Source organism: Chiloscyllium plagiosum, unplaced genomic scaffold, assembly GCF_037043375.1.
Source record: "Chiloscyllium plagiosum isolate Xiang-an unplaced genomic scaffold, Cpla_swu_hap1 HiC_scaffold_3, whole genome shotgun sequence".
NCBI classification, from domain to species: domain Eukaryota; kingdom Metazoa; phylum Chordata; class Chondrichthyes; order Orectolobiformes; family Hemiscylliidae; genus Chiloscyllium; species Chiloscyllium plagiosum.
Window position 1 is genome coordinate 156,085,508 of NW_028270141.1, and position 21,777 is coordinate 156,107,284.

The 21,777-nt window shown below is 43.4% G+C and overlaps 1 protein-coding gene across 1 annotated transcript in view; it reads right to left on the reverse strand.

Annotated features, from left to right (window-relative positions):
- abcc10 (ATP binding cassette subfamily C member 10) overlaps positions 1-21,777 on the reverse strand; it is a 282,813-nt gene that overhangs the window by 224,616 nt on the left and 36,420 nt on the right. Inside the window, exons 7-10 of the mRNA XM_087984478.1 lie at positions 16,382-16,461; positions 8,302-8,473; positions 6,218-6,316; positions 5,440-5,629 (exon numbers count right to left, since the gene is read on the reverse strand). Of these exons, the coding sequence (XP_087840604.1) occupies positions 5,440-5,629; positions 6,218-6,316; positions 8,302-8,473; positions 16,382-16,461 (541 nt within the window). The remainder of the gene's footprint in view (positions 1-5,439; positions 5,630-6,217; positions 6,317-8,301; positions 8,474-16,381; positions 16,462-21,777) is intronic.

The window sequence follows — 21,777 nt, forward strand, 5'->3', positions numbered from 1 at the left end:
ATCCCACCTGCCAGCACCCGGCCCATATCCCTCTAAACCCTTCCTATTCATATACCCATCCAAATGCCTCTTAAATGTTGCAATTGTAGCTGCCTCCACGACTTCCTTTGGCAGCTCATTCCATACACGTACCACCCTCTGCGTGAAAAAGTCATCCCTTAGGTCTCTTTTATATCTTTCCCCTCTCACCCTAAACCTATGTCCTCTAGTAATGGATTCCCCAACCCCAGGGAAAAGACTTTGCCTATTTATCCTATCTATGCCTCTCATAATTTTGTAAACCTCTATAAGGTCACCCCTCAGCCTCCGACGCTTCAGGGAAAACAGTCCCAGCCTGTTCAGCCTCTCCCTGTAGCTCAGATCCTCCAACCCTGGCAACATCCTTGTAAATCTTTTCTGAACCCTTTCAAGTTTTACAACATCTTTCCGATAGGAAGGAGATGAGAATTGCACGCAATATTCCAACAGTGGCCGAACTTATGCCCTGTACAGCCACAACATGACCTCCCAACTCCTGTACTCAATACTCTGACCAATAAAGGAAAACATACCAAATGCCTTCTTCACTATCCTATCTACCTGCGACTCCACTTTCAAAGAGGTATGAACCTGCACTCCAAGGTCTCTTTGTTCAGCAACACTCCCTCGGACCTTACCATTAAGTGTATAAATCCTGCTAAGATTTGCTTTCCCAAAATGCAGCACCTCACATTTATCTGATTTAAACTCTATCTGCCACTTCTCAGCCCATTGGCCCATCTGGTCCAGATCCTGTTGTAATCTGAGGTAACCTTCTTCGCTGCCCACTACACCTCCAATTTTGGTGTCATCTGCAAACTTACTAACTGTATCTCTTATGCTCGCATCCAAATCATTTATGTAAATGACAAAAGGTAGAGGACCCAGCACCGATCCTTGTGGCACTCCACTGGTCACAGTTCTCCAGTCTGAAAAACAACCCTCCACCACCACCCTCTGTCTTCTACCTTTGAGCCAGTTCTGTATCCAAATGGCTAGTTCTCCCTGTATTCCATGAGATCTAACCTCGCTAATCAGTCTCCCATGGGGAACATTGTTGGACGTCTTACTGAAGTCCATATAGATAACATCTACCGCTCTGCCCTCATCAATCTTCTTTGTTACTTCATCAGAAAACTCAATCAAGTTTGTGAGACATGATTTCCCATGCACAAAGCCATGTTGACTATCCCGAATCAGTCCTTGCCTTTCCAAATGCATGTATATCCTGTCCCTCAGGATTTCCTCCAACAACTTGCCCACCACCGACGTCAGGCTCACCAGTCTATAGTTTCCTGGCTTGTCTTTACCGCCATTCTTAAACAGTGGCACCACGTTTGCCAACCTCCAGTCTTCCGGCACCTCATCTGTGACTATCGATGATACAAATATCTCAGCAAGAGGCCCAACAATCACTTCTCTAGCTTCCCACAGAGTTCTTGGGTACACCTGATCAGGTCCTGGGGACTTATCCATGTTTATCCGTTTCAAGACATCCAGCACTTCCTCCTCTGTAATCTGGACATTTTGCAAGATGTCACCATCTATTTCCCTACAGTCTATATCTTCCATATCCTTTTCCACAGTAAATACTGATGCAAAATATTCATTTAGTATCTCCCCCACTTTCTGTGGCTCCACACAAAGGCCGCCTTGCTGATCTTTGAGGGGCCCTATTCCTCTCCCTAGTTATCCTTTTGTCCTTAATATATTTGTAAAAACCCTTTGGATTCTCCTTAATTCTATTTGCCAAAGCTATCTCATGTCCCCGTTTTGCCCTCCTGATTCCCCTCTTAAGTATACTCCTACTTTCTTTATACTCTTCTAAGGATTCACTCGATCTATCCTGTGTATATCTGACCTATGCTTCCTTCTTTTTCTTAACCTAACCCTCAATTTCTTTAGTCATCCAGCATTCCCTATACCTACCAGCATTCCCTTTCACCCTGACAGAAATATACTTTCTCTGGATTCTTGTTATCTCATTTCTGAAGGCTTCCCATTTTCCAGCCATCCCTTTATCTGCGAACATCTGCCTCCAATCAGCCTTCGAAAGTTCTTGCCTTATACCATCAAAATTGGCCTTTCTCCAATTTAGAACTTCAACTTTTAGATCTGGTCTATCCTTTTCCATCACTATTTTAAAACGAATACAATTATGGTCGCTGGCCCCAAAGTGCTCCCCCACTGACACCTCAGTCACCTGCCCTGCCTTATTTCCCAAGAGTAGGTCAAGTTTTGCACCTTCTCTAGTAGGTACATCCACATACTGAATCAGAAATTGTCTTGCACGCACTTAAGAAATTCCTCTCCATCTAAACCTTTGACACTATGGCAGTCCCAGTCGATGTTTGGAAAGTTAAAATCCCCTACCATAACTACCCTATTATTCTTAGAGATAGCGGAGATCTCCTTACAAGTTTGTTTCTCAATTTCCCTCTGACTATTGGGGGGTCTATAATACAATCCCAATAAGGTGATCATCCCTTTCTTATTTCTCAGTTCTACCCAAATAACTTCCCTGGATGTATTTCCGGGAATATCCTCCCTCAGCACAGCTGTAATGCTATCCCTTATCAAAAATGCCACTCTCCCTCCTCTCTTGCCTCCCTTTCTGTCCTTCCTGTAGCATTTGTATCCTGGAATATTAAGCTGCCAGTCCTGTCCATCCCTGAGCCATGTTTCCGTAATTGCTATGATATCCCAGTCCTATGTTCCTAACCATGCCCTGAGTTCATCTGCCTTCCCTGTAAGGCCCCTTGCATTGAAATAAATGCAGTTTAATTTATTAGTCCTACCTTGTCCCTGCCTGCCCTGACTGTCTGACTCACTTCTGTTCTCAGCTGTACTCGTCTCAGATCAATCTCTTTCCTCACTATCTCCCTGGGTCCCACCCACCCCACCTTACTAGTTTAAATCCTCCCAAGCAGTTCTAGCAAATTTCCCTGCCAGTATATTAGTCCCCTTCCAATTTAGGTGCAATCCGTCCTTCTTGTACAGGTCACCTCTACCCCAAAAGAGATTCCAATGATCTAAAAATGTGAATCCTTTTCCCATAAACCAGCTCCTCAGCCATGCATTCATCTGCTCTATCCTCCTATTCCTGCCCTCACTAGCTCGTAGCACTGGGAGTAATCCAGATATTTCTGCTCTTGTGGACCTCCTTTTTAAATTTCTGCCTAACTCTCTGTAATCTCCCTTCAGAGTCTCAACCTTTTCCCTTCCAATGTCGTTGGTTCCAATGTGTCCAACTTCAGGACCAGCTGACCCATCGTCACTGACCAAAGCGACTTAGACAATTGATGGCCACAGCCTAAGGTATCTCCGCCCTAGATATAGGGTAGATCAACAAGTGTTGAGGGGCAGAATGTAGTCTCAGAGAGCTGTTTCCTCCAGGTGGAAGACCAGACTAGAAAAGGAGGAGGAAGACCAAGGGAAGAGTTCCCTAACCCCTCTGATTCAGTGCAGATTGCTGCCTCCACAACTTTAAAGAGACCAACACATTCCACCTCAACTGCATGTTTGCACTCAGGGGTCAGTAATCCTTCCCCAATTATATACTTTTCATTGTCTAATTAACTAATATTTCTAAACTCCTGCTTTTGAACCAACTTACAAAGCTATCAGATAAACGCTAATGAACCAGTGACTGCGTATATTATGTAAGTGAGATCACAAGCCCCACCAAAATTAACAAAGGTTCGGAAATGCTTTTTCCCAAAGGCACAGTAATGAGAATTGGATGGCAGGAAAAAAACACAAACAACAAAGTCCTTCCTTGTGCTCAGCTCAACAACAGAGTCAAAATTAGAGTGGTGCTGGAAAAGCACAGCAGGTCAGGCAGCATCTGAGGAGCAGGAAAATTGACGTTTCGGGCGAAAGGCCTTCATCAGGAATCTGAGGAGCAGGAGAATCAACATTTTCCTGATGAAGGGATTTTGCCCGAAACGTCGATTTCCCTGCTCCTCGCATGCTGCCTGACCTGCTGTGCTTTTCCAGCACCACTCTAATCTGGACTCTGATCTCCAGCATCTGCAGTACCCACTTTCATCTCAACAACACAGAGGCCAGTTTTCAATAATTCCCCTTCAATGGGAAGGCTGTGTCCCTGCCAGGATGACAAGAGAAACTTCAAGCAAACCTCCTATGAGGGACTGTCTCAGGGCAAGCAATTTCACAGGGATCAGTACAAATGAGACAAAGTCACCCTAAAAAAGAGCCTTACAATTGCAGATTGAGTATTACTTCTTTTGTGAAAGCACTGCAGCAGAAAAACCCAGATGGAGGTCAGCACTTAGTTCAGCATTTTCTAAGGGCAACCTATACCAAACACAGAAGTTAGCCAGACATGGCACAGCTGCTGAAGCTCCCCAGGCACCAAGAACCGGTTCTACGGATGTCCATCATCAAATCAGGCTGTTTACTCATGAGACAACGTATCGTTGGTGATGAAATCATTTGTAGCGCAAACCTTTTTTTTATTTTTTTTATGGCAAGTGATATTATTGATGGTCCCATCAGAGACTAGCATTCCATGCAGAATTTCTTTCAATTAACTGAACTTAATGGGGGTATAGATTACATGGAGGTCATCCTGAACTTGTAGCAAACACCAGCTCAGCTGAGGATGCAAAGGAATTCGAGACAGTGCATAACAGGTTGACGGGAATGGTTCCAGGATGAGGAGTTCCAGTTAGGCAGATAGATTGGAGAAGTTGGGATGGTTTTTTTCTTGGAGAGGAGACAATAAGAGGAGATCTGATCAATGTCTTCAAAATCAGCAGAGCTCTGGACAGAGTGGATAGGATGAAACTGTTCACATGTCTCAGGATCAAGAACACAAGGGAGCACAGATTTAAACTGGTTTGGAAAAAATGCCAAAGTAACCGGAGGATAAACATTTTCACATAACTGGTGACTAGCGTCTAATATCCACTGTCTGATAACATGTTGGTAACAGATTCAACTGAGACATTCAAAAGGGAATTACATCATTTTTTGATAAAGATTAATGAGTTACAGGGAGAAGAGTAAGGAATGGCAGAAGATGAGATGCTCATTTTGAGTGCCAGCACAAATGCAATGGCCCGAAGAGCTGGTTTTTGCTCTGTAACAATTCTGCCATTCTATTCGTTCACTGAATTTCAATTCCATATCTTGCCATGGCAGGATTTGAACTCTTCTCCAGTGAGCATTAATCTGAGTCCCTGGATTACTTGTCCAGTATTATTAACACTGCAGTACCATCTCAACATACTTGAACAATAAGAACACAACAAACCCAAGTTCATATTGCCCTCTCTGAGAGAGCCAAATGACACAAGCAAATGCAGCATAAACTGAGGACTTAAGATGGAAGCCTACAGGCCCTTACAGAACAGTACCAGATATCTGTATTTAATTTGGGAGTGAATAACTCACCTGTCTTTACAATCCTTCCATCTTCCATTAACACTACTACATCAGCCATATCCAAAAACTCTGTCCGATGTGTACAAAGGATGACAGTTTTATCTTTCAAAACTCCCAAAATACATTTTTCCAACAGGTGTTTGGCTACATCCTTATCTACGGCAGCTAATGGGTCATCAAGGAGGTATAGTTCTTTCTCCTGGAGAAGACAACAAGGATTAGTGAGTTTGAATTAATTTTCTTTATTACATTGCTAGGCATCCCCCACACCTCCCAACCCCAGAGTCTCAAAATCAAATATTAAGCAAAAGATTGGTAAATATATCTGTATTCATGAGATTAGACAACAGCAAAACATGGTGTCACAAAGCATCTCCTCACTCAAAGGATTGAGAAAAGCTGAAATATTCTTGATCAAAAATACTGTTGAGTCTAGGTTGATTGAAAAACTTACATGTGAGAGATAATTTGTTCAGACAAAGAATATGGAGAAAAGATAAATGGACAGATCAGCTAAGACTAAACTGAAGACAGAACCAGCTCTCTACGATGAATATCACACTCTATTCTTGCCATTTGTGTATGCGTCATCTCAGTCACTTGCAATTTGACATGAATTCCTCCAAACTTTCCCTCCCAGGTCATTCCATTTGGGAATGCCTTGCTTTTCTCAACCTTTCACAGGTACACAAACAAGGATTTTCCAACCGTGCTGGCCGTTAGCAATTACAAATCTCCCCTCTCTTTGGTTGTAAATACTTGAACCCTGTAAAATAACTGAAGTTACCATGTAAACAGCTCTGGCTAGGGCGATACGAGCTTTCTGTCCACCACTGAGGGTCACTCCGCTCTCACCAACTTCCGTCTGATCACCATTCGGCAGAATCTAGATCCAAGTAACAGTTAGAATTAAGATCTCTGTCGCAGTTCTGGGTTAGTGTGATTGAAGACTCTAAATACAATGGCAATTTGTGATTGAACAGCATATTCCATCCCATGGAAAAACAGAGCAGGTGTGCAGGAATTGCAAACTGACATCGAATAAATGAGATTGGAAAGGCCAACACATGTATGAATGATCTGTGTAGCAGAAATGGATTTCAATTCTAGGGCACTCGCATGAGTCCCACAGACAGAGAGAGAACTATAAACTAAATAGTGGGTTCAGCAATCAGCTTGGGAAGTTGGGCCAATTAGCCTTGAGAAGACAGCAAGGCAGCAAGAAAGGAAGTGATGATCACAGAATGGCAGGAAGGGACAGAGCATGCAAACTATTTGTGCACAAGCAGATATGGTGAGGGGTAATAACAATAAAAAGATAAAACCAAAGGCTCTGTATCTGATTGTACCAAGCATTCATAACAAGATAGCTTCCAGGGACCAGTTGTGCAGTTCTGCACATTACAGGAGGGACATGGTAGCACTGGAGAGGGTGGAGAAGAGATTTACCAGGATGCTGCCTAGGCTGCAGAGTTTCAGTTCTGAAGAAAGGCTGAACAAACTGAGATTGCTTTCCTTCATGCAGACAGGATTAACAGAGAATATGATTCGGACGTTTAAAATTATGAGGGACATAGGTCATGTAGACAGGAAGAAAGGTTATCTCTTCCTGTGAGAATCAAAGACCAACTGCAAAGATTTAAGGTAAAGTGAGAAAAAACTGTTTTCACACAGGTGCTGGTGGAAATCTGGAACTCACTGCCTATAAGGGTGGCAGAGGCAGAAACCCTCAGAACATTTAAGAAGTATTCAGATATTAATTATTCTTTCACAATGTCCTGGTATTTTCAAACATTTATGCAAATAAGTCTCCAAGTCACTGTACATTTGAACATTCTTTAAAACTATCAATGAATCCATTGTGCATCTCACTCTACATCAGTTCACATCGCTCTATTGGATTTCATTTGTCACTGAGGTGGCCATTCTGTGAACCCATGTTCTATTGTAGTTAATTGGTGTCATCCTCATGATGGTTTACCATGCCTCCAAAATTGATATCATCAATAAATTTTAAAAATACATTCTGTATTCCAAAATCCAAGTAAAATATAATCCTTTTCAAAAATACACTGGTCAAAGCACCGATCCTCGGAAAACACCAATGTGAACCATCCTCAATACCGAAACAAAACATGTCGTGCTATCTCTTTCTTGAACCCAATTACTTATCCAAGCTGACACTGACCCGCCTCTTCCATGTACTCCAATTTGTTAACCAACCTTTTATGTCATACTCTGTGGTTTAGGCTGTCCTAGAATCTATACAGACACCATTCTCCTCAAAAACCTTCTGTTTCTTCATCAGAACATTCAAATAGTCAAACACAATCTATCTTTTACAAATCCATGCTGGTTCTCCAGAATTAACTCAAACTCTCCAAAAACTTGTGAATCCCTGATTTGTGTTTTCAAAAGCCACCCCAGCACTGATGTTGATCTTACAAGCCTGCAGTTTCCAGCAACAGCCTTACACCTTGCCTGAATGACGGTGTCACCTTCTCCTCAAATCTTCAAATACCTCCCCAGCATCTAGGGAAGATTGGAATATTATGATGAGCTCTTCCACTGACCCCACTCAAGGCTCCCTTATCAATATCAGTTGCAAGGTAAATTGCTGCTGTTTTGATGATGGGAAAGATAGGCAGGGGGAGGAGGAATCAGCTTGTTTCATTTGATGAGGTGTTTTTCTAATGGGTGCTGGTATTTGCGCTGTGATCACCTGTGACATTGACACTACAGATTTAGAAAGAGAAAGTGTCAGTAAATTTCATTAAAGTCACCCAATTACATCAATGAAGAGTCTGGATCATTACAACTAGAATTACTCTTTGTATTTTAGACATTATAAATAAGTTATAAATTTCTTACATTAAGATCCTCTGACAGTGCACAAGCTTCAATCACATCTTGGTACTGCTTGGCATCGTACTTATTTCCAAAAAGGATATTTTCCCGGATAGTGGTAAACTGAATCCAGGGTTCTTGAGCTGCCAGGCCAAAGCCTTTATTTTGCGTTGAGATATACACTTCTCCATCAAGCCTACAGACAGTGAGATAAGAGGGAAAAAAACTTTGAGTAATATAATGCAAATCCATTCATCTCCACCAAACATCCTAAAGCTTGTAAACTGAACAAAGAATGTACATGTGAGAGCTCCAAAGATAAAGATTCCTTCAGAGACTAAGTCAAAACCAACCTTACAGAAAAAGAACATCCAAGGTTGAATGATTAACAAGGACAGCAGAAACTAATGTGACCATCACTAAATTCACCACAATCAGCTTCCTTGGATTTGAAAGGACCATATCAGTACTGTGGCTACAACAGCAGGTCAGAGGCGAGGTATTTTGTGGAGGATATCTTACTCACTATCTCCCCAAAGTCTTATACCATCATCAAGACAGTCAGGAGCATCATGGAACACTCCATACTTGCCCATACTTTGAAGTTCCAAAAAATATTCAAGACGCTCAACAGCATTCATCCAGATTCTGGATCAGTGGTGCTAGAAGAGCACAGCAGTTCAGGCAGCATCCAAAGAGCAGCAAAATTGACGTTTCGGGCAAAAGCCCTTCATCAGAAATAAAGGCAGAGAGCCTGAAGGGTGGACAGATAAGCTAGAGGAGGGTGGGGGTGGGGAGAAAGTAGCATAGAGTACAATGGGTGAGTGGGGGAGGGGATGAAGGTGATAGGTCAGGGAGGAGAGGGTAGAGTGGATAGGTGGAAAAGGAGATAGGCAGGTAGGACAAGTCATGGGGACAGTGCTGAGCTGGAAGTTTGGAACTGGGGTGAGGTGGGGGAAGGGGAAATGAGGAAACTGTTGAAGTCCACATTGATGCCCTGGGGTTGAAGTGTTCCGAGGCGGAAGATGAGGCGTTCTTCCTCCAGGCGTCTGGTGGTGAGGGAGCGGCGGTGAAGGAGGCCCAGGACCTCCATGTCCTCGGCAGAGTGGGAGGGGGAGTTGAAATGTTGGGCCACGGGGCGGTGTGGTTGATTGGTGCGGGTGTCCCAGAGATGTTTCCTAAAACGCTCTGCTAGGAGGCGCCCAGTCTCCCCAATGTAGAGGAGACCGTATCGGGAGCAACGGATACAATAAATGATATTAGTGGATGTGCAAGTAAATCTTTGATGGATGTGGAAGGCTCCTTTAGGCCCATATTCACAAACATTCAATATTCAGTTCATATTAGAAGCGAATCACCGTTCCTTCAATGTTGCTGGGTCAACATCCTGTTACACCCAGCCCGACATTACTGTAAACATACTGACACTCCAAGGTCAAGAAAGTCAACAATGAGGTGGGCTCTAAGCCACTTAATTACAGAAAGTCAAATAATTTTAGGAAAAACAGCCAGGCAAAGCTTTAATACAGAAACTGAAGGGTCCTTAGTTTCAGACAAGCTCATTGGATGATACTATGGGGCTTTGTCCAGGTGGTTGCCTACCAACACTTTTTGGTACAAGTACAGAAACTGCTGGAAAAACTCAGCATGTCTGGCAGCACCTGTGCAGAGAAGTCAGAGTGAACTTTTCAGATTCAGCAACACATCTTTCAGAATCCTTTTTGGTCTTGGTTTATGCTTAAAAAATCTAGGGAGCCAGAAGGAAAAAATCCTCTCAAGCTTATAAGAAAAACAAGTTTCAGCCTCCGTTTTTAGATTGAATTATTTGAGAACCTGATGAAGTTTCCACATCTCAGTCCCTTCGTTAGCTTGTATAGCCTTAAAGCTGAACTGTGATCACTTTCCAAAGACTTTGAACTAGCTTGATATGTGTAAGTCACAGTCTTGATTGGAAGACCTGTTATTATCTACAGCTTTCAACAATTTAGTTTCATCAACATGAAGTCTGATGGGTGTATTTGTCAAATTCCATTTTTTGTTTTTCCAGACAATTGCCAACAAAGGTGTTTTTTTTTTGCTCTGCTGAAATATAATCAATGCATGGCTGTGCTGTACATGGTGTGGATGTGAGTATGCTTCTTTTGGGATGAGAAGGATTGTGTTTGGATTGTGGATTACAATTTAAATCTTAACCAGTTTTGGCACTTCTTTTTTAAAAGTTATTATTTATGTTAAATGGATTTTTTTTTAACTTCATTAGAGGAAGTTAGTACAGTGTATGTGACTCTTCCTGTGGATAGCAGTACTCAAAGTGAAACATAAGGCCATTTTGGTGATTGAGTCAAAACATTTGTACTGTTCCATTTTTAATGGTGTGACTTGTGGACCAGTGGCGTTTGATAATCAAAACATTCCTCCTGTCATCGTTGTACCATCTCCTTCAGCCTTGGTTGCAACACTTCCCAATATTTAATTGGACAAAATTACTGTTAATGCAGTGCTGGATGGTGCAGAAACAGTCTGGCAATTTGGAGGCAAACATTTTAACAGGCCGAGACAGGTAAAGGCAGGAAGAATATTCCCGATGACTGGAGGATCCAGAAACAAGGCTACAGTCTCAAGATATGGGGGAGGCCATTTTGAACTAAGATGAGGAGAAATTTCTTCATCCAGAGAGTGGTGAGCTTGTGGAATTCTCTGTGACAGAAAGCAGTTGAGGCCAAAGTATTGAAAGTTTTCAAAAAGGAATTGTCCTTAGGGCTAAAGGGATCAAAGAGTATGGGAAACAACTGGGAACAAGGTACTGAGGTGGACGATTGGTCATGATCACAGTGAATGGTGCAGCAGGTTCAGAGGCCGGGTAAAAACAATGACTGCAGATGCTGGAAACCAGATTCTGGATTAGTGGTGCTGGAAGAGCACAGCAGTTCAGGCAGCATCCAAGGAGCAGCGACATCGACATTTCGGGCAAAAGCCCTTCATCAGGAATAAAGGCAGAGAGCCTGAATGACCTACTCCTGCACCATGTTTCTAAATTTGAGAGATCAGCTGGAATCCCTGCCTCCCAAGCCCCTTTCCACCCAGCCAAAGATCAGGTACCAAAGCACTTTCCATCCAGTCACTGATCAAATAGCCCCAGCAGGGGCCGGTTAGAACCCTATAAACAAACACATTGACTGGATCCCATTTACCAACCCCTCAGAAAAAGAACTGGAAATTACATCACCACAGCAAATGACATCACCAATCCAAAAAAAAACTCAAATATATAAATAGAAAGCAGGAAACACCAGCAGTGCTTCGTCTGGAGGCTCACTGAAGATGCTACCTAGTATGGTGACAAAACATCTTAAAGTGAACCTTCCAGCTCAGCGAGCAAACCTACATCCTGAACCTTAACCTGAGCTACAAATCTTCTCAAAACTCAGGAAGAGAGGAGCTCAAGTGAATGTTAGATCCTTGGAGGATAAGGCTGGTGAGTTAACAGTGGCAAGTACAGAAATGGCAGCGATCTAAATCAATATTTTACGACAGTTTTCACAGTGGAGAACACCAGTACCATTCCAATTGTAACAGAAAATGCGGAGATTATTGAAAAGGAGGAACTTACAACAAACATCATAATTAGGGAAAAAGTACAGACCAAACCATTGGGATTGAAGGCAGATAAGTCTGCAAGGCCTGATGGCCTGCATCCTAGGGTCTTAAAGGAACTGGCAGCAGAGATAGTGGATCTGTTGGTTATAATATTCCAAAACTGCCTGGATATGGCAAAGGTTCCAATCGATTAGAAAAATGCTAATATAATGCCCTTGCTCAAATAGGGAGGGAGACAGAAAGTAGGAAACTATAGATCAATTAGTTGTACATGTGTCATTGGAAAATTGTTTGAAACAATAATAACAGGAAATTTGGAAAGTCAGAATGTGATCCATCAGAGTCAGCACAGTTTTACAAATGGGAAGTCTCGTTTGACTAATTTACTAGAGTTAGTTGAAAATGTACCAAGCAATCTGGATAATGGGGATTTTATAGATTTGGCATGTTTAGACTTCCAGAAGGCATTTGGTGAGGTACCAGGTCTTGTCATCACATGGGCTGCCAGCACAACCAACCCATTGTCAACCAATAACAGTCCCCATTAGTAACCATTCATTCTCCCAGGCTGATGTTTACCCACTCCTTTGTCTACCCAACTGTTTTCACTGTCTTTGAGGAGAAAGTGAGGTCTGCAGATGCTGGAGATCAGAGCTGAAAATGTGTTGCTGGAAAAGCGCAGCAGGTCAGGCAGCATCCAGGGAACAGGAGAATCGACGTTTCGGGCATAAGCCCTTCTTCAGGAAGAAGGGCTTATGCCCGAAACGTCGATTCTCATGTTCCCTGGATGCTGCCTGACCTGCTGCGCTTTTCCAGCAACACATTTCCAGCTGTTTTCACTGTCTCTCTGGGCTCATCTCCACCTATCATTTACTCCTTCCGCCTACCCCCCACCCCTTCTCCAGCATCAACACCAACCTTTTCCCAGCTACAACCAGTTCTGAAGAAAGGTCACTGGACCCAAAATGAAAACTCTGATTTCTCTCCACAGATGCTGTCTGACCTGCTCAATTTTTCTAGCAATTTCTGATTTTGTATCTCAATTATTTATAACTTGTAGAAATCACTTGGACAAAAGAAGAAAGGTTTGTTGCCAAATTTGCTGATGACACAAAAATAAGATAGGAAAATGAGTAATGGAGAGCACATAAGGAGGCTACAAAATAGACACTAGCAGGCTATGTGAGTGAGAGAGGACCTAACAAATACAATGTAGGAAAATGTGAATTTGTCCAATTTGGCAGGAAGAGTTACAAAAGTACTACGTTATCTCAATGGTGAGAGATTGTCGACTGCTGGTGTGCAGAGGGATGTGTGCGTCCTGGGACATGATTTGCAAAGAGCTGCAGGTACAGCAAGTAATTAGAAAAGCAAACACAACATCATCATGTATCAGAGGGAAGGAATACCAAGGCCAGAGGGTTGTACTACAGTTGTGCTGTGCACCAATGCAACCATTAAAGTACTGTACACAGCATTGGTCACATTATTTAAGCAAGTGCATAAATGTATTGGAAGCACTTCAGTAAATGTCTACCATACTCATACCTGCAGTGGCCAGCTATCTTACAAGGACAGAACTGACAGGCTGAACATCTGCCAGAGTTTACAAGACCGAGAGGCAACCCAATTGAAAGATATCAGCTCCCAAAGGTTGTGCAGAGCATGACTTCTCTGAAAGGAGAATCTAGAACTAGGGATTACTGTTTAAAAATCCAGCATCACCCACTTAAACCAGTGCTGAGGGGACATTTCTTTCTGAGGTTCCTGAGCCTTTGGAATTCTCTTCCGGAAAAAACAATGGAAACCAATGTTTTTAAGGTAGGGACAGATGGACTCTTGGTAAGAAAGGGGGTGAAGGGTTACCCGGAGAAGTTAGAATTGTGGATCTAAGGTTACAGTCAGATGAGCCATGACCTTATTGAAAATGGCGAGGCTAGCTCACAGGGCTGAATGGCCTACTCCTTCTCCTTGGTCGTGTGTTCCTAATTGTATCCGAATTTGAACATGCAAGATTCTTAGGGTATGTGCATAGAGGTTCTCTCTTTTACCTTATGTCGGTCATGAGTAAAGTGTTGGAAAAGATTTATAATCATCTAGAAAGGAATAATTTAATTCGGGATCGTCAACATGGTTTTGTGAAGGGTAGGTTGTGAGTTCTTTGAGAAGGTGACCAAACGGGTGAATGCAGGTAAAGCCGTTGATATGGTGGAAATGGATTTCAGTAAGGCATTTGATAAGGTTCCCCACAGTAGGCTGTTGCAGAAAACACAAAGGCATGGGATTGAGGGTAATTTAGCGGTTTGGATCAGAAATTGACGAGTTGTAACAAGACAGAGTGGTGTTGATGGGAAGTGGTCATTCTGGAGTTCAGTTACTAGTAGTGTACCATAAGGATCTGTTTTGGGTCCACTGCTATTTGTCATTTTTATAAATGACCTGGATGAGGGCATAGAAGGAGGGTTAGTAAATTTGCAGATGACACTAAGGTCAGTGGAGTTGTGGGCAGTGCCAAAGGACGTTGCAGGTTACAGAGGGACATAGATAAGCTGCAGAGCTGGGCTGAGAGGTGGCAAATGGAGTTTAATGTGGAAAAGTGTGAGGTGATTCACTTTAGAAAGAGCAACAGGAATACAGAGTACTGGGCTAATGGTAAGATTCTTGGTCGTGTGGATGAGCAGAGAAATATCGGTGTCCATATACATAGTTCCCTGAAAGTTGCCAACCAGGTTGAGAGGGTTGTTAAGAAGGCATACGGTGTGTTAGCTTTTATTGGTAGAGGGATTGAGTTTCGGAGCCATGAGATCATGTTGCAGCTGTACAACACTCTGGTGTGGCTGCAGTTAGAGTACTGCATACAGTTCTGGTCAGTGTAGAAAGGATGTGGAAGCTTTGGAAAGGGTGCAGAGGAGATTTACCAGGATGTTGCCTGGTATGGAAGGAAAGTCTGATGAGGAAAGGCGGAGGGACTTGAGGCTGTTTTTGTTAGGGAGAAAAAGGTTGAGAGGTAACTTAATTGAGACATGTAGGATAATCAGAGGGTTACTTAGGGTGGACAAGGAGAGCCTTTTTTCTCAGATGGTGATGATTAGCACGAGGGGACATAGCTTTCAATTGAGGGGGTGATAGATATAGGACAGATGTCAGAGGTAGGTTCTTTTCTCAGAGAGTAGTAGGGGCGTGGAACACCCTTCCTGCAACAGTAGTAGACTCGCCAATTTTAAGAGCATTTAAATGGTCAGTAGATAAATATATGGATGAAAATGGAATAGTGTAGGATAGATAGGCTTCAGATTGGTTTCACAGATTGGCACAATGTCTAGGGCTGAAGGGCCTGAACTGCGCTGTGATGTTCTATGGTCTATGCTCTAGACGTATTCAAGCAGCTTCCAATTACCAGTTCCTTCAAGCCTGAGCCAGTCCATATCCACTGTCTAAACCTGTCGCTCTAATCCGAAGCATCTGTAGCCCTCTTTAGAAATTCTTTAGGAATTCAAATTCCTGCAACTCAATCTCCTCACCCTCAAAAGTATAACTAAGAATAACTAGAGTAAAGGAGCTCCACAGTTCTTCTGTGCATGGGCGACAATAATTAGGAAATTCTCATGATCTCTCACAATAACTCCACACCAAGCACTAACTTCTATAAAAGATAGGGGAAGCATCAACCTATCAGTTCCTATCCCGGGAGAATAACTGTCCCAGCTTGTTGCCCATTCAACAAGTGCCTTGCAGATGCAAGAGGCAAATGGTCTCCTTCCTGATGAGCATTTCATTCTTCAGAATCTCCCCACAGCAATATTACCGAGATCAGGAACAAACCAAAACTTAAAAGCACAAATCCGCATCTCTCCAGCTCTGCTGAGATTTGCAGGAACATACTATCAAGTATCTTACCATAAAGTTAGGGAGATGAGAACAAGCAGTCACTGATGCAAAATTCAATATCAGGGCTTTCAGACAAACAGCAGATAGAATGCACACAGCCATGAGACGGTGAAATTCCCTTATGGTTCTGAGGCAGAAGCTATGAATGTAATGCTGCTGTGATGGAGAGTTTAAAGTGGCATGGTGCTTAATCATGAGAGAGGATGCAGGGTGGGCAACCTTTAACCCATCAAATTCTGAGGGCTGGAGGGGGAGGATCTCAGGGATGACTCTTCTGCCCAGACAGTGATTGATTAATGCCACAGCGACAGTGAAGGAATGGCAATCTATTTCCAACTCAGGGTGGAGTGTGGTTTGGAGGGGAACTTGCAGGTGGTGGTGTTCCCATGGATCTGCTGCTTTTGTCCTTCGAGATGGAAGTGGTCATGGGTTTGGTAGGTGCTGTGTTTCAGCTTTGCCCTTTACACTGAGGCAGTGGGCCATTCCACTCTTGAGGTTAGGGATAGTACCAAATGGGAACAGACTGAGTGGATGCACCCATGTGAAGGGTAAACGCCAGAACTGATGGGCTGAACGACTCATGTCCATGCTGCAATAAACATTTGTTTTATGAAGTTACCTGTTGAGTTCTCCCAATATCGCTGCTATCAGGGAGCTCTTGCCACAACCGACCTTTCCAACAACTCCTATCAGCTGCTCCTGCAGAAAGATTGAAATAGAATCTGTTACTTGAATGAATGTCTCCATTTAACGTGCTCTCAGTTCAGCACTGCTGAGGAGAAGACTCAGTGGGTAATCAACACGCTCTGTATTTCAATTCAAGACTTACTGTGGAAAGGGATCTGGAAGATATAGACTGTAGGGAAATAGATGGTGACATCTTGCAAAATGTCCAGATTACAGAGGAGAAAGTGCTGGATGCCTTGAAACGGGTAAAGGTGGATAAATCCCCAGGACCTGATCAGGTGTACCTGAGAACTCTGTGGGAAGCTAGAGAAGTGATTGCTGGGCCTCTTGCTGAGATATTTGTATCATCAACAGTCACAGGTGAGGTGCTGGAAGACTGGAGGTTGGCAAACGTGGTGCCACTGTTTAAGAAGGGTGGTAAGGACAAGCCAGGGAACTATAGACCAGTGAGCCTGACGTCGGTGGTGGGCAAGTTGTTGGAGGGAATCCTGAGGGACAAGATGTACATGTATTTGGAAAGGCAAGGACTAACTCGGGATAATCAACATGGCTTTGTGCATGGGAAATCATGTCTCACAAACTTGATTGAGTTTTTTGAAGAAGTAACAAAGAGGATTGATGAGGTCAGAGCGGTAGATGTGACCGATATGGGCTTCAGTAAGGCGTTCGACAAGGGTCCCCATGGGAGACTGATTAGCAAGGTTAGATCTCATGGAATACAGGGAGAACTAGCCATTTGGATAAAGAACTGGCTCAAAGTAGAAGACAGAGGGTGGTGGTGGAGGGTTGTTTTTTAGACTGGAGGCCTGTGACCAGTGGAGTGCCACAAGGACCAGTGCTGGGTCCACTACTTTTTGTCATTTACAGAAATGACTTGGATGTGAACATAGACAGTATAGTTAGTAAGTTTGCAGAATACACCAAAATTGGAGGTGTAGTGGACAGCAAATAAGGCTACCTCAAAGTGCAACGGGATCTTGACAGATGGGCCAATGGGCTGAGGAGTGGCAGATGAGTTTAATTTCGATAAATGTGAGGTACTGCATTTTGGAAAGGCAATCAAGGCAGGACTTACACACTTAATAGTCATGTCCTGGGGAGAGTGCCACTGAACAAACAGACCTTGGAGTGCATGTTTATAGTTCCTTGAAAGTGGAGTCGCAGGTAGATAGGATAGTGAAGAAGGCATTTGTTTTGCTTTCCTTTATTGGACAGAGCAGTGAATATAGGAGTTGGTGGGAGGTCATGTTATGGCTGTACAGAATATTGGTTCGGCCACTTTTGGAATGCTGCATGCAATTCTGGTCTCCCTCCTATCGGAAGGATGTTGTGAAACTTGAAAGGGTTCATAGAGTCATAGAGATGTATAGCATGGAATCAGACCCTTCGGTCAAACCTGTCCATGCCAACCAGATATCCCAAATCAATCTAGTCTCACCTGCCAGCACCCGGCCCATATCCCTCCAAACCCTTCCTATTCATATACCGATCCAAATGCCTCTTAAATGTTGCAATTGTACCAGCCTCCACCACTTCCTCTGGCAGCTCATTCCATACACGTGCCACCCTCTGCGTGAACAAGTTGCCCCTTAGATCTCTTTTATATCTTTCCCCTCTCACCCTAAACCTATGCCCTCTACTTCTGGACTCCCCAACCCCAGGGAAAAGACTTTGTCTATTTACCCTATCCATGCCCCTCATAATTTTATAAACCTCTATAAGGTCACCCCTCAGCCTCCGACGCTCCAAGGAAAACAGCCCCAGCCTGTTCAGCCTCTCCCTGTAGCTCAAATCCTCCAACCCTGGCAACATCCTTGTAAATCTTTTCTGAACCCTTTCAAGTTTCACAACACATATTAAGGACAAAAGGGTAACTAGGGAAAGAATAGGACCCCTCAAAGATCAGAAAATGGGGGAGATACTAAATGAATATTTTGCATCAGTATTTACTGTGGAAAAGAATATGGAAGATATAGACTGTAGGGAAATAGATGGTGACATCTTGCAAAATGTCCAGATTACAGAGGAGGAAATGCTGGATGCCTTGAAACGGATAAACATGGATAAGTCCCCAGGACCTGATCAGGTGTACCCAAGAACTCTGTGGGAAGCTAGAGAAGTGATTGCTGGGCCTCTTGCTGAGATATTTGTATCATCGATAGTCACAGGTGAGGTGCCGGAAGACTGGAGGTTGGCAAACATGGTGCCACTGTTTAAGAAGGGCAGTAAAGACAAGCCAGGTCAGGTGAACCTGACCTCGGTGGTGGGCAAGTTGTTGGAGGGAATCCTGAGGGACAGGATGTACATGTATTTGGAAAGGCAAGGACTGCTTCGGGATAGTGAACATGGCTTTGTGCATGGGAAATCATGTCTCACAAACTTGATTGAGTTTTTTGAGGAAGTAACAAAGAGGATTGATGAGGGCAGAGGAGTAGATGTGATCTGTATGGACTTCAGTAAGGCGTTCGACAAGGTTTCCCATGGGATTTTGGTTAGCAAGATTAGATCTCATGGAATACAGGGAGAACTAGCCATTTGGACACAGAACTGGCTCAAAGGTAGAAGACAGAGGGTGGTGGTGGAGGGTTGTTTTTCAGACTGGAGGCCTGTGACCAGTGGAGTGCCACAAGGATCAGTGCTGGGCCCTCTACTTTTTGTCATTAACATAAATGATTTGGATGTGAGCATAAGAGGTACAGTTAGTAAGTTTGCAGATGACACCAAAATTGGAGGTGAGGTGGACAGCGAAGAGGGTTACCTCAGATTACAACAGGATCTTGACCAAATGGGCTGAGAAGTGGCAAGTATCCATGCCTCTCATAATTTTGTAAACCTCTATAAGGTCACCCCTCAGCCTCCAATGCTTCAGGGAAAACAGCTCTAGCCTGTTCAGCCTCTCCCTGTAGCTCAAATCCTCCAACCCTGGCAACATCCTTGTAAATCTTTTCTGAACCCTTTCAAGTTTCACAACATCTTTCCGATAGGAAGGAGACCAGAATTGCACGCAATATTCCAACAGTGGCCAAACCAATGTCCTGTACAGCCGCAACATGACCTCCCAACTCCTGTACTCAATACTCTGACCAATAAAGGAAAGCATACCAAACGCCTTCTTCACAATCCTATCTACCCGCGACTCCTCTTTCAAGGAGCTATGAACCTGCACTCCAAGGTCTCTTTGTTCAGCAACACTCCCTAGGACCTTACCATTAAGTGTATAAGTCCTGCTAAGATTTGTTTTCTCAAAATGCAGCACCTCGCATTTATCTGAATTAAACTCCATCTGCCACTTCTCAGCCCATTGGCCCATCTGGTCCAGATCCTGTTGTAATCTGAGGTAACCCTCTTCACTGTCCACTACACCAAAGATTTACAAGGATGTTGCCTGGGTTGGAGGGCTTGAGCTATAGGGAGAGGCTGAATCGGCTGGGGCTTTTTCCTGTGGAGCATCGGATGCTGAGGGGAGACCTGACAGAGGTTAAAAGGAACCTAAGGGGCAACGTTTACAGGCAGAAGGCAGTGCTTGTACAGAATGAGCTGCTTGAGGAAGTCGTGCAGGCTGATACGATGACAAAATTTAAAAGGCATCTGGATGGGTACATGAATAGGAAGGGTTTAGAGGGATATGGCCAAGTGCTGACAAATGGGACTAGATTAGGTCAGGATATCTGGTCGGCATGGATGAGTTGGACCTAAGGGTCTGTTTCGGGCTGCTGTACATCTCTATGACTCTGAAAGGGGAAAATGGGCCCATTCTGCTGAGAACAAAGGGACAAGAATGGAGATGGGATGCAAATGAGCAAAGTTGCAATTGAAATGGAGGACAGAGTCATAGAGATGTACAGCACGGAAAATGCTTCGGTCCAACTCGTCCATGCTGACCAGATATCCTAACCTAATCTAGTCCCATTTGCCAGCAGTTGGCATATATCTCTCTAAACCCTTCCTATTCATATACCCATCCAGATGTCTTTTAAATGTTGTCATTGTACCAGCCTCCACCACTTTCTCTGGCACCTGATTCCATATCCGCACCATCCTCTGCATGTAAAAGCCCCTTAGGTCCCTTTTCAATCTTTCCCCTCTCACCCTAAACCTATGCCCTTTAGTTCTGGACTCACCCACCCCAGGGAAAAGACATTGTCTATATACCCTATCCAGAGAGGTCACGCTCCAAAGTTGTTAAACTTGTTATCAGCCACTTTTGCAGAAATAATAGAGATGTCAACTGTTTTCAAAACTGGGAAAGGCTTTGGAAAACTAAAGCATAAAGAGTCTTGGGATTCCTAGTTCTGAATTCTCTAGAGATTAACATTTTGGTTCAGTTGGCAGTGAGGAAGGCAATTACAATCTTAACATTCATTTGAAGAGGAGGAGAATGCAAGAGCAGAGTTGTACTGTGAGGCTAGATAAGGCTCTGTTAGTCACAAAGAACTCTAGCAAGTTTCCTTCTCATTAAACCATGTTGACACAGTTTGGTTCTATTAAGCTGTTTCTTCTTCAACAATGAACTTTAGCATTTTCCCAAAAAAAAGGTCATAGAGTCACAGAGATGTACAGCATGGAAACAGACCCTTCAGTCCAATTTGATAGTGTTGACCAAATATCCTAAATTAATCTTGTCCCATTTGCCAGCATTTGGCCCATATTCCTCTAAACCTTTTCCATGCAGATGTCTTTTAAATGTTGTAATCTTACAAGCCTCCCTCACCTTCTCTGGCAATTCGTTCGACACACATTTCATCCACTGTGTGGAAAAAGTTGCCCGTCAGGTCCTTTCAAAATCTTTTCTCTCTCACCTTAAACATATGTCTTCTACTTCTGGACTCCCCCATCCTGGGAAAAAGACCTTGACTATTCAATGTATCCATGCACCTCACAATTTTATCAATCTCCATAAAGTCCCCCTTCAGCTTCTGACGCTCGAGGGAAAGAAGCCCCATTGAAAAGTGTTCAGTAAATTAGCCTACAGTTTCCTGCTTTGTGTCTCCCTCCATTCAGGGGTGCACACACGTGGCTTTCAACCTATTGGAAGAAAATATTGTTGCCAAATTTGCTGATGATGCAACAATAGGTCATAAGTTAAGTTGTGAAGAGAACATGAGGAGGCTACAAAAAGCTGTAAATACACTAAGCGAGTGGGCAAAGTAAATGAAGGACACTGTGAAAAAAGGTGAAATTCTCTAATTTGGCATGAAAAATGAAAAAAGGTGAAAAGTCGAATTTCACCAGGACAGATGGTGAAGCTTGAACTCAATAAAAATCTAGAGTTAATGAAGACGATAAAATCATTGTCAATTCTCAAAAAACCCAGATGGTTTGCTCATG